Source organism: Podarcis pityusensis (genome assembly GCF_964106645.2).
Source record: "Podarcis pityusensis genome assembly, chromosome: 14".
NCBI lineage: Eukaryota > Metazoa > Chordata > Lepidosauria > Squamata > Lacertidae > Podarcis > Podarcis pityusensis.
In genome coordinates, this window is record NC_138039.1 from 23436895 (window position 1) to 23448630 (window position 11736).

Sequence of the window (11736 nt, forward strand, 5' to 3'; positions counted from 1 at the left end):
CCCCGCCTCCTCTGGCCTTAAGGCGAGCACTCCTCCTGGGGGCAACCAGTTCCCTTCGCCTCTCTGCCCTAAGCCTCTGCAGATCAGGAGAGGCCGAAGGGTTACTGGGCCCTGGAGGAGGCTCACCTGTGGCCACTGAGTCATCAAGCCCCTCTGGGGCCAGAAGGGCTTCACCTGGGGCCAGCTCCTGATGCACTGCCACAGGTGCAGGCTCTTCAGCATCTAGGCCTTGCCCCAGTTCAGCCGGCCCTGGAGGCGGGGACTCCTGTGCAGGCTGGGATTCCTCTGTTTCATCCTCCGAATCGGAATCCCAGGCCATCACACCATCCCCCCTCCCAGGCCCCCCCCTCAACCGAGGGTCCGGACCCGGCTTGCCGGGGTACGTCGCATGGAACTCTCGGAGGCAGGCAGGTGCGTGGACATTGGCCGCTGGTTCCCAGGAACGGTCCTCCGGTCCGTACCCCTTCCAGTCAATGAGATACTGCAGCTTTCCCCTGCGGTATCGGGAGTCCAGGATGCGTTCCACCTCGTACTCAGGCTCTCCCCGAACCAACACTGGCTGCGGTCGGGGACGGTTCGGGTGGAACTCGTCGGGTGGGGCCACCGGACTCAAAAGGGACCTGTGGAAGACCGGGTGAACCTTCAGGGTTGCGGGTAACCGGAGACGGAATGCCACAGGAGAGATTTGGTCTACGATAGGGAACGGGCCGGTGAAGCGGGCGTCCAACTTCCGCGAAGGTCGAGAGGGGTGGAGGTGGCGAGTGGAGAGCCAAACCAGGTCACCGACGCGAAGTTCCGGCCCCACCTGGCGGTGGCGGTCGGCCTGGGCTTTGTACGCTTCCTTGGCCTGGTGCAGTTGCTCCACCAAAAGCTGTTGCTGGGACTGGAGCTCTTGAAGCCACTCCGTCACCGCCGGGACCGCGGATGCCGGCAGCACCTCTGGAAACAGCCGTGGATGATAACCATAACTGGCCTGGAATGGGGTCTGCTGGGTGGACGCATTCACCGCGTTGTTATAGGCGAACTCCGCCAATGCCAGGTGGTCGACCCAGTCATCCTGCTGGTAGCTGCAGTAACACCGGAGGTACTGCTCCAGCACCGCGTTCGCCCGTTCCGTCTGGCCATCGGTCTGTGGGTGGTAGGCTGACGAGAGGCAGACCTCTGTCCCGAGGGTCTGGTGTAATGCTCGCCAGAACCGGGATGTGAACTGAACGCCCCGGTCGGACACCACGCGCTCAGGTAGTCCATGCAGGCGGAAGACATGCTGAAGGTACAGCTGAGCAGTTTCCTTGGCTGTGGGTACAGATGGACAGGGAGCGCAGTGCACCATCTTGGTGAAATGGTCGGAGAAAACCAGAAGGCAGGTACAGCCACGAGACGAGGGTAAGTCCACTACAAAGTCCAACGAAACTGTGTGCCAAGGGCGCGGTGGAACTGGCAATGGCTGAAGTAGGCCGGGGGGTCGCCCGGTAGGTCCCTTGGCGCGCCGGCAGACATCACAACCAGCAACGTAGCGAGCCACGTCAGCCTTCAGGCGGGGCCACCAAAACTCACGACTGACCAGATGGGTGGTCCGATACCGTCCAAAGTGCCCCGCTGCTGGGGCATCATGGGCCATCCGGAGAACCTCCAGCCGCAGTGGCCCTGGCGGGATGTACAGACGACCGTGGTGCAGCAGAAGGCCCTGATGCAGGACCAGCCCCGGATACTGTGGGCTGGACCCTTCAGCCAGCTCCCGGAGTCGTTCCTGGGCCCAAGCGTCGACCCGCTGCTGTTCCCGCACCCGAACCTGCAGTGGCTGCGCCTCCTGGGTGGCCAGGAATGCAGCCGGAGGTAGGATCGTGGTGGGTTCTGCTTGCTGTACCGTGTCTGCGTTGTCTTCAGGTTTCCGGGACAGGGCATCCGCCTTCTGATTCTGAGAGCTAGGGATGTAGCGGATCCGGAACTGGAACCGGGAAAAGAACAACGCCCACTGGATCTGTCTTTGGTTCAGCTTGCGGGTGGTCTGGAGGTACTCCAGGTTCCGGTGGTCGGTTCTCACCTCCACCGGATGTCGTGCCCCCTCAAGATGGTGGCGCCAGACCTCAAAGGCTACCTTGATGGCCAGTAGTTCCCGCTCCCACACAGTATAGTTACGCTCCGCTGGTAGGAGCTGGCGAGAATAGAAGGCACAGGGTGAGAGTGGCGCTTCAGGACCAATCTGTTGAGACAAGACGGCACCGAGAGCTGTACTGGAAGCGTCGGTCTCCACCACAAAGGGTCGAGAGGGGTCAGGATGTTGTAAGATTGGTGCCCTCTGGAAACAGGCCTTCAACCCCTGAAACGCCTCCTCTGCCTCCTTGTCCCAGGAAAACGGCGTCTTTGGGCGCAGTAGCCGGGTCAACGGGGTGGTGCGATGAGCATAATCAGCGATGAAGGTCCGGTAGTAATTGGCGAACCCCAGGAAACGTTGTAGGTCCTTGCGGTTCCGGGGTGCCGCCCATTCTTGAACCGCTGTCACCTTCCCCGGGTCCATTTGCACCCCATCTGGAGAGAGCCGGTGACCAAGGAAGTCCACAGTCCGCTGATGGAACTCGCACTTGCTGAGCTTTGCGTACAAACGGTGCTCACGCAAGCGCTGCAGCACGGTCCGGACCTGTCCCTCATGGCAAGCCGGGTCACGGGAGTAAATCAGTATGTCATCCAAATACACCACCACGTACTTGTCTAACAAGTCCTGAAACACGTGGTTGATGTAGCGTTGAAACACAGCAGGCGCGTTGCACAAACCGAAAGGCATAACCAAATATTCGAACTGCCCGTACCGGGTCCCAAACGCTGTCTTCCACTCATCCCCGGCTCGGATCCGAATCAAGTTGTAGGCCCCCCGGAGGTCCAGCTTGGTGAACACCTGTGCCCCTTGCACCCGCTCCAGCAGCTCCGAGATAAGGGGCAAGGGGTACCGGTCTGGGACGGTAATTTTGTTCAGGGCTCGGTAATCATGGCAAGGGCGGAGTTCCCCACATTTCTTCTTAACGAAAAGCACTGGTGCCGCGGTAGGCGAGGTGGAAGGCCTAATGAACCCACGCTCCAGGTTCTTGCGCAAGAAGTCCTGCAAAGCCTCGCGCTCTGGCTCTGTTAGGGAATATAAGCGACTCACTGGTAAAGGCGCTCCGAGTTGGAGGTCTATGCCGCAGTCAAAAGGCCGATGCGGCGGCAGCTGGTCTGCCCCCCGTTCCTCGAACACGTCCTGGTAGTCCTGGTACACGGCTGGGAGCGTGGGTGCTGCCTCCTCTGAGGGTGCGGCCGCCAGCGTTCCGGATTGAGCATGGGAACATGGGTCTGGGAAGTGCACGGTCCGTTTGACCCAGTCAATCTGAACGTTGTGGGCTTCCAGCCAGTCCATCCCGAGCACCAGGGGGAAGCGGGGCATAGAGGCAATGTCCAAAGTTCGCAACTCCCGGTGCTGCTGGAGACACAGGACCAGGGGCTGGGTCTCCTGAGTAACGGCACCTGAACGCAGAAGTCGTCCGTCAATCGCTTCCACCTGGACCGGTACTGGCTTGTTCCGAAGTGGCACCTGATGATGGGCGGCAAAAGCAGCGTCCATATAGGAGCGGGTTGCCCCTGAATCTACCAAAGCATGGGTGAGGATCCAGGGCCCACCTGGAGGGTATAAACGTACCGAAACCATAAGATGTTGCAAGTCCATTGGTGCGGGCCCATTCTGTACGGTTTGGGACCCCCGGTAGCTAGGGCCATCAGCTACTGGGGTTGGCGGTTTCCCTGCGGCTGGCGTTTCTCAGGGCAGGACAGAGCGAAGTGTCCACTTCCGCCACAGTAAAGACAGAGATTTCTCTCCCGACGCCGCGCCTTCTCTGCGGGGGAAAGGCGTGGCCGCACTGCCCCGAGCTGCATAGGCTCCTCCGTTAAATCAGTTGTGACCGTGGGGCTGCCGGAAAAAGCTGGTGCCGTGAACTGGAAGTGTCGGCGACCCCGGGCCTGACGACGATCCTCCAACCGGTCGTCTATTTGTAGACTCCGTTGAATGAGAGTGTCCAGCGTGGTGGGGCGTTCCATTGTGGCCAACTGGTCCAGTACCTCGTCCGAAAGCCCTTCGAGATACTGGTCCCGCAGTGCCGAGTCATTCCAGGTCAAGTCCTGTGCCAACAGCCGAAACTCCGTGGTATATGTGGCCACCGTGGACTTGCCCTGTTTCAAACGCCGAATCGCCCGGTTGGCTTGACTCTCTTTCTGGGGGTTGCCGAACGCGGCCTCCAAACGATTGCAAAACCCCGTATAGTCTGCCAGCAAGGGGGAGTCTTGCCTGAGTAGCGGCAACGCCCACTTGGCCGCCTGGTCCTTTAACAAACTAATCAAAAAGTGCACCTTGGTGCGGTCGTCAGGAAAGTTCCGGGCTCGCCCCTGAATATACAGCTTGGCCTGGGCCAGGAACATGGGAAAGCTGGCCGGGGCTCCATCAAATTTCTCAGGCAAAGCCACTGGGTACTTGCCCGGAGCCGGGGCGTCGGCCCCAGGAGCCGGTAGGGCTTCCAAGCGTTGCTGAAGTGCCACAACCGCGTCGCTGAGCTGCTGCACGGTGTGAGTCAAGGCCTGGTTCTCCTGGGCCAAAGCCACCAGTGCAGCCGCCTGTTCAGCCATGGCCTCCGGCTCTTCCCGAACGCACCCCTACGAAGGGGAAGTGCGGGTGTGGCGGGAGCAAACTGTGCTGGTCCCGGGGGTAAGGTACCTTGGGTGTAGCAGAGTCCACACGAAGAGGGGCAAGGTCCGAGGCAGAGAGCCGGGCGGGGAACAGGAACGCTGGAACAGGAGGCTGTGCAGGGAACAGGAACACCGGATGGTCGGGAACAGGAGGCCGAGCAGGGAACAGGAGTACCGGATAGTCAGGAACAGGAAGCCGAGCAGGGAACAGGAACACAGGAAGGTCCGAAGCCAACAACGACGTTGCTCCCGCAACCTGGGGCCGGGCTGACTGGGCTTTTATCCTCTTCTAAGGCCAGGGGCGGTCCCGGTCCCCAGGAGCCCCGCCTCCTCTGGCCTTAAGGCGAGCACTCCTCCTGGGGGCAACCAGTTCCCTTCGCCTCTCTGCCCTAAGCCTCTGCAGATCAGGAGAGGCCGAAGGGTTACTGGGCCCTGGAGGAGGCTCACCTGTGGCCACTGAGTCATCAAGCCCCTCTGGGGCCAGAAGGGCTTCACCTGGGGCCAGCTCCTGATGCACTGCCACAGGTGCAGGCTCTTCAGCATCTAGGCCTTGCCCCAGTTCAGCCGGCCCTGGAGGCGGGGACTCCTGTGCAGGCTGGGATTCCTCTGTTTCATCCTCCGAATCGGAATCCCAGGCCATCACACTAACATTTAGGGGTTTTTGATTCTGAGAAAAGGACAATTACAGAGCATTTATTAATTGGGTGGAACAGCAGGTGGGGCTGAATGTGGCCCTTATAGCCTCCCCATCTGGCCCTTAGAACTCTCCCAGGCTACACCCCTCGTCGTCGTCCCCCAGTGCTTTTTCCTGGCTGGAAACTGTCCTTGAATGGTGTGATATTGCCCCTCACTTGCTTTGTTTATCAGGCAAAGATTTGGACTAGATGACCCTCGTGGTCCTTTCCAACTCTACTGTTCTATGATTCTGATACTGAGGAGCAAAGGGAAATGTGGGAGCTGGGAGAGGAAAATCTCTGTGGCCTCTGCTAGCATCATTTCTCAGCAGAAAGATGAGAGGGGCAGTGCGGGTGGAGGGAGGTGTTTACACAGCTCCATGGAACAAACTCCGAAGCTCGTTTTAGATCTCACTCAGGGCTCATTTTGCTTTGAATCACTGCAATTTATCCCCGTTTCCCCAATTCCTCTGGGACAAGAGCAAAGGCAGGCTTGTGCTGAGCACCCTCTCCCTCTCCCACACATGTACACTCACACACACACCCCACATACCCCACACAAACCGGGCCAAGATCTTGGGCATGGATGGTCTTCTTAACAGATGTTCACTTATCTTATTTCTTCCCTTGTTGCCCTTAATGAAGCTGGTGGGCCCACAAGTGCCTTCGCCCTCCTCCCCACTGTGGGGGACTTATCAACATGGGGCAGGGTGTGTGTTTGTGAGAGAGACAGAGTGTGATGATATCACCCCTTTAGGATCAGTTTATGGGAATGGGTTAGCACCTCAGAAATAATGAGCTTCCATACAGCTGTCTCCCGTTAAGGCTTCCAGGCCAGTGTCACAAGGTAACTGGGTGGAAGAGGTGAACGCCCATGGTCTAAGTTCCCATAAAACCTGGATTGGCGGGAGTTCTCAGCAGCCAGCTAAGCCGAGGTCAGCGTCTATTTGGGCTTTTGACAGCATCTTCTGCTGCTGCTCAGCCTACTGAGATTTAAGTGTAAGTGTTGATGTTCATTAGCTGGATAAGTTAGCGTTTGTTGCTTTCTTACCTTCTGAGCTATTTTAACACCCTTGTAGAGTTTTGTTTTAGTAAAGTCTGTGTATGATTTTATGAAATTTGGTCTGGTCAGAGTTCCTGAACCCTTTCATTCTGACCACGCTTTTCGGAGCAAGGGTCATCCACCACACAGAGAGGGAGATGATGTGCCCAGGACCAATTCCTATTTCTGCTCCAAAGTTGCAACAACCTCCCATCCCGTGAACCTCCTGCTCTTTGCAGAGAGCGAAGCCGCATTTAAATTTCTCCCCATTTTGTTATTCCCCTGATAAATCCCCTCCTTACCTCCCCACAGCTCTATAAGCTCCACTGGGAGTTTCTGAGTTCGTATCCAGCTATCTAAGCATGCTACAAATATTCCATTGTGTGTGTGCGCACGCAGGAACAGCCCCAATCCTTGGGAAGGGGCCCCCAGACGTCCCTTGCTGCTGAGAGTTCCAAGTCATGATGTTTAGGAGCTTGGGCTGACGACAGGCAGAAATCCAACTGATCCATCATCCTTTCCTGGCACAGCTGCAGTGACGGAGACTCTTGTGTCAGTTGAATGTCTGCCTATGGAGTTGTGGCAGAGAGGGTGGTACCTCCCCTGGGGGTGGAGAGGGTGGGATGAGGATGCAGACTCCAGCTTGATCATGGATGTCAGCTGGGGAAAGGGTGGAGCCAGAGGGAGGGGGTTCTCCCTCCACCACCACCCCCTGCCTGCAGTTATATACAAGTTGTAGAAGCAGCAGCAGGAGAGAGAGAGAGAGAGAGAGAGAGAGAGAGAGAGAGAGAGAGAGATACCTCCTCCACTTTTGACTCACAAAGGACTAGCATCTTCTCTTCGAAGCAAATAAGGCAGCTGCCACCCTGCTCCTGAGCCCACCTGAACCAGGGCTGAACTTCACCTGTGCTCATGGTTTTATGGCAAGTCTCCCGCAGGCCCCTATGGAAAGCCCTGGGCTTCCTGGGCTTGATCCTGCTGGTGGCCCCAGCAGGCGCCTGGTACAAGCATGTGGCCAGCCCCAGGTACCACACCGTGGGGCGAGCTTCAGGGCTTCTGATGGGAGTCAGGCGCTCCCCTTACCTGTGGCGCCGGCAGGCAGCAGAGGGCTCCCGGGATAGCCTGGAGGCTGCCCCCACCCTGCCCGTCAGCAGGGCCACTCAGTGGCTGACACTCCAGCAGGCAGAGGAGGAGGAGGGACCCTGGACCACTCTGGATCTGCAGCCTCACCTGTCCTCCCAGGTGGGCGCCTGGAAAGATGCTGCTTCTGCTGCTGCTGCTGCAGGGGCCATCAAGAGAACGCTCTGGCCTCAGGCCTCGCAGAAGAACCACGCCAGGCACCAAGGGAGGATCTGGGCAGCCCTGTGCCCAACAGGATGCCAGGAGGCTCTCTGGCAAAGCCCTGCCATGCACCCGAAGCTCCTGGAAAGGCGGATGTGGAAGACAGGACAGCCCAGCACATCGAAGGAGGCCAGGTAATTGGGCACAGTAAGTCCAGAGTCTTAAGCCTTAGAGGGCATCTAGGTCATAGCTGTCAACTTTCCCCCTTTTTTAAGGGAAATTCCCTTATTCTGAATAGGATTCCTCGCAAGAAAAGGGAAAAGTTGACAGCTATGATCTAGGATGCAGTACTTGTAAGACAGATGAGCTTTCCCTTGGCCCACTTCTAGGGGGTTTCCTGACAAAGTTTTGATATTTATGGACAAGGGTCATGCCTCAGTGGTGGAGCATCTGCTTGGCACGCAGAAGGGCCCCTTCCCTTTAGTAACAAACCCCTTTCCCAAGGTTGAGGTTGCTATCCAAGGAACGTTCCCACTGAGAGAAATCTGATTATATGGGACAGGGCATTGGAATGTAGAAGGCTGTCTTAAACCAACTGATTCATCTAGGTCAGTGTCTGGAGGGAGCTCTCCAGGCAAGAGCCTCACCTAGCCCTGCCTGGAGATGCTGCAGACCCAACCTGGGACCTTCTGCATGCAACGCAGGTGCTCTACCACTGAGCTGCAGTTCTTTCCATTAAGGCAAAGGAAGCTACCTTAAACTGAGTCAGACTGTTGGTCCATCTAGCTCATTATTGTCTACACTGACTGGCAGCAGCTCTCCAGGGTTTCAGGCAGGAGTCTTTCCCATTCTTACCTGATGATGCTGGGGATTGAACCTAGGACATTCTGCATGAGAAGCAGGTGCTCAGGCACTGAGCTGTGGCCTTTCCCCTTTGAGTTTTCACATTAGACCCTCCTGACAGTGCAGCATGTTTCACAAATTCAACCAGGTGGCTACCTAGAGCAGAGCTTTTAGTGGGCTGGCTCCCTCTGGAATACTCTGTTAGACAATTGCTCAACTGTTTGGTGTTTCTGATACCTGCTCAAAACCCTTCTGTACACCCAGGCAATTTCAGGATGTTGATATTGGCTGTGGCAGGAACGGGCAACCTTTGGCTTCTGGACTCCAGCCCTCATCATCTCGTAGACCATTGGCTATGCTGGCATCTGGGGCTGCTGGGAGTTGGAGTTCAATGACATCTGGAGGGTCACAGTGTCCCCATCCTTAGGTTGTGGGCACCTACTGATCTGCCAGGTTTTTTATCACTGTCCTTTTCTTTGAATGCCTTATTTTAATTATCATGCATGCTGCTCCGAGAGCTTTCTGAATAGGGAAAGGTTTATAAACACAAATGAGCAACAGATAGCGATGGCTGTTCCAGGGGACAAAATTACACTGCTAGGAAAACAACACAGACCCTCCTTTCAGCTTCTTAGAATTACAGAATCATGTGTTGTAAGGGACTCAAAGGGTGATCTAGTCCAACCCCCTGCAATTCAGGAATTGCAGCTAAAGTATTTGATGGTTACCCAACCTCTGTTTAAAAACCTCGAAGGAAGAAGAGTCCACCACCTTCCAAGGGGGTCTGTTCCACTTTCGAACAGCTCTTACTGTTAGAAAGTTCTCCCTGTCATTTGAAGCCATTGGTTCAGGTCCTAGCTTCCGAAGTAGGAGAAAATGGCAAGGGCGCAATCCAGGGATTGCCCAAGTCATCATTTGAGCCAATTGTGTTTTGGAACAAGAGGTATCAGCAACCAGGGGACTAGCTTCCCTTCCTGGCAGCAAGTCAAGAGAAAAGGGCAGGGCTGCGTATGCTGCCTCGAAGATGAGAAACCAGGCTGGGGTTTATGTGAGGTCTTTGTGGAAGACAGATCCCAAGGGAAAACCTCTTCACTCCCCCAGTTCACTTAGGCCAGTAGCGAGCAGGAAGGCATTTCCTACAAAACGGAAATGACCACAGGAGCCCTTCTTCTGGCTCCACAAAGCTAAAGGGCAGAACATTTGTTTTGATCACAGAAGTGTTTGCTGCCCTAGGCTCCTTTGGGCAGGAGGGTGGGATATAAATTTAATTGAGCAAAATGAATGAATGAATAAGTTGGCTACACCTGCCCTTAGCTCTGGCTCCAGCCGATCTTGGGCTCCACAAATCCCAAAGGAGCACTAGCCACCAGTGATGGAAAAGTTTAAGGCTGCTAGCCTATATACGTAAGGATTAATCTCCAGACTCTTTATCATCTTGGTTGCCCTCCTCTGCACATGCTCCAGCTTGTCAATATCATGCAGCAAGAGGAGAACTGTTAGATAAAGAATGTGGTTTTTCAGATCAAGGAGTATGCAAGCTTTGGAGTTCCACTGAACTCTACAGCAGGCAGAGTAGACCCTTTATACCTATCTATACAGTACCAATTATGCAGCATGCTAGGTGAAGAGAAGCTGCCCTTCCTTCCTTCCTTCCTTCCTTCCTTCCTTCCTTCCTTCCTCTTTCGTCCCCCTGCCCTGCCACACTGCTTCATGTCTGCACGGACATCACTGGATTTCTCATTACTTGCTAATGCAACTCTGGGCGAGTTACAAAGGGAGGTGGCAATGGGCCCCAATGCCATGTATTATCTTTGAGATTTGCTCTGTTGCATTTTACCTGCATGCAAGACAGCCAACACTTGATGATGCACTCATCAATTGATGGGAAGATGTGTGTGAACCTGCCCATAAACGCCATCTAATGTGCTGCTGATGTGTACAGGAAGTGTACTGCAGACTTCGCCAACCTGGTGCCCTTCAGATGTTCAAGACTACGACTCCAATTGGCCCCAGTCCACACAGCTGTATGATGCTGGGACAGGGTGAGAATCCAAAATATTTGGAGGGCACCAAGTTAGTAAAGGCTGGCCCATGGCACTAGGGTGGAAGTAACTGACCTAAGAGCCTCAGGGTTCCAGCCAGGAAGGTATTGAGTTCTCTGTCTCTCGGACATCATTGCAATGCACCCTTTCTCCACACACACACACACACACACCCCATAATGAAGACAGGAGATGAGGTAAGTTACGAAGGAGAAAGGGAGCACAGGACAGCAGCCCCAAGGATCTGATAAAGTTTAATTCGGGGGGGGGGGTGTTAGAAAATTGTCCATTTTGTTGATGTGGAAAACTGAGGCCAAATTAGAAAATGTGAATTGCTTGAGTGTATGTGGCAGAGAACTAAGACTCTCTTTTCTCTCAATTTAGCGAACCTGAGATCTAATCTCTGATGAGATGAGGTACCCTGCTGAAGGAGTTGTCTGAAGCAGGCTGGTGGATGAGCATAGAAACTGATTCCAGTACCTGAGAATGAAAGAATTTTGGAGCATCCTTTTGGAACCATGCATAGTCACACATCCCCAACCAAGGGAAGAAGCTGTGAAACCCCTAGTGTCATATAATTGTGTGGATTCTCCATCAGCAGCTATAGGATGCCTGCACTTTCCTGGTTCCTGGGATCGGGACCAGAAGCTTTTTGATTGCCTTTTTCCAACAAGTAGGGGCATGGGTAGGAAGAGCCCTGTTGTTGTTATTATTATTATTTTAACCAACTTCATGCTCACATTTTTTGGGGGTGGGGAAACAAAAGTGATATATTGTGTTGTTTATAACGGCTTCTCTGCAATATGGTAATATGTATTCATGTTCTCTCTCCCCACACACCCAAGGATGCTGTACTAATTAAAAACAAGATTTAATGAAACAAACCCCTGTGCTTTCTTGTGTTATAAGGCTGAGACAAATTCTTGAGGACAGCAAGATGATTTCTCAATTTAGTAGCGAACTCAAGGGAGTGATTTCAACAGGATTGGAAGCCAAATGGGAACACTGAGGAAGAAGAAGGGGGGGGGGATCAACAGGCCAAGGGGAACTCTGTAGTTAACAGAGGTGAAACAAATCTTTGCATGTGTTCTAAAAGGAACAAACAAACAAATATGGCGCCTCCCCCCCAAAAAACCACCAGTCAAAAAGGACT

The 11736-nt window shown here is 54.6% G+C and overlaps 1 protein-coding gene across 1 annotated transcript; it reads left to right on the top strand.

Moving 5' to 3' along the window:
• Positions 1-7076: 7076 nt before the first annotated feature.
• NPW (neuropeptide W) lies at positions 7077-11432 on the top strand. Its single transcript, XM_080981751.1, has 2 exons — positions 7077-7892; positions 10968-11432. The coding sequence occupies exons 1-2, from the start codon at positions 7330-7332 to the stop codon at positions 10981-10983; spliced, it is 579 nt and encodes a 192-aa protein (XP_080837877.1). The 5' UTR covers positions 7077-7329; the 3' UTR covers positions 10984-11432.
• The last annotated feature ends 304 nt before the right edge of the window (positions 11433-11736 follow it).

What these genes read in the sequence shown, in the direction of transcription:
- NPW (XM_080981751.1), top strand. Translation starts at nt 7,330, where the DNA reads ATGGTTTTATGGCAAGTCTCCCGCAGGCCCCTATGGAAAGCCCTGGGC.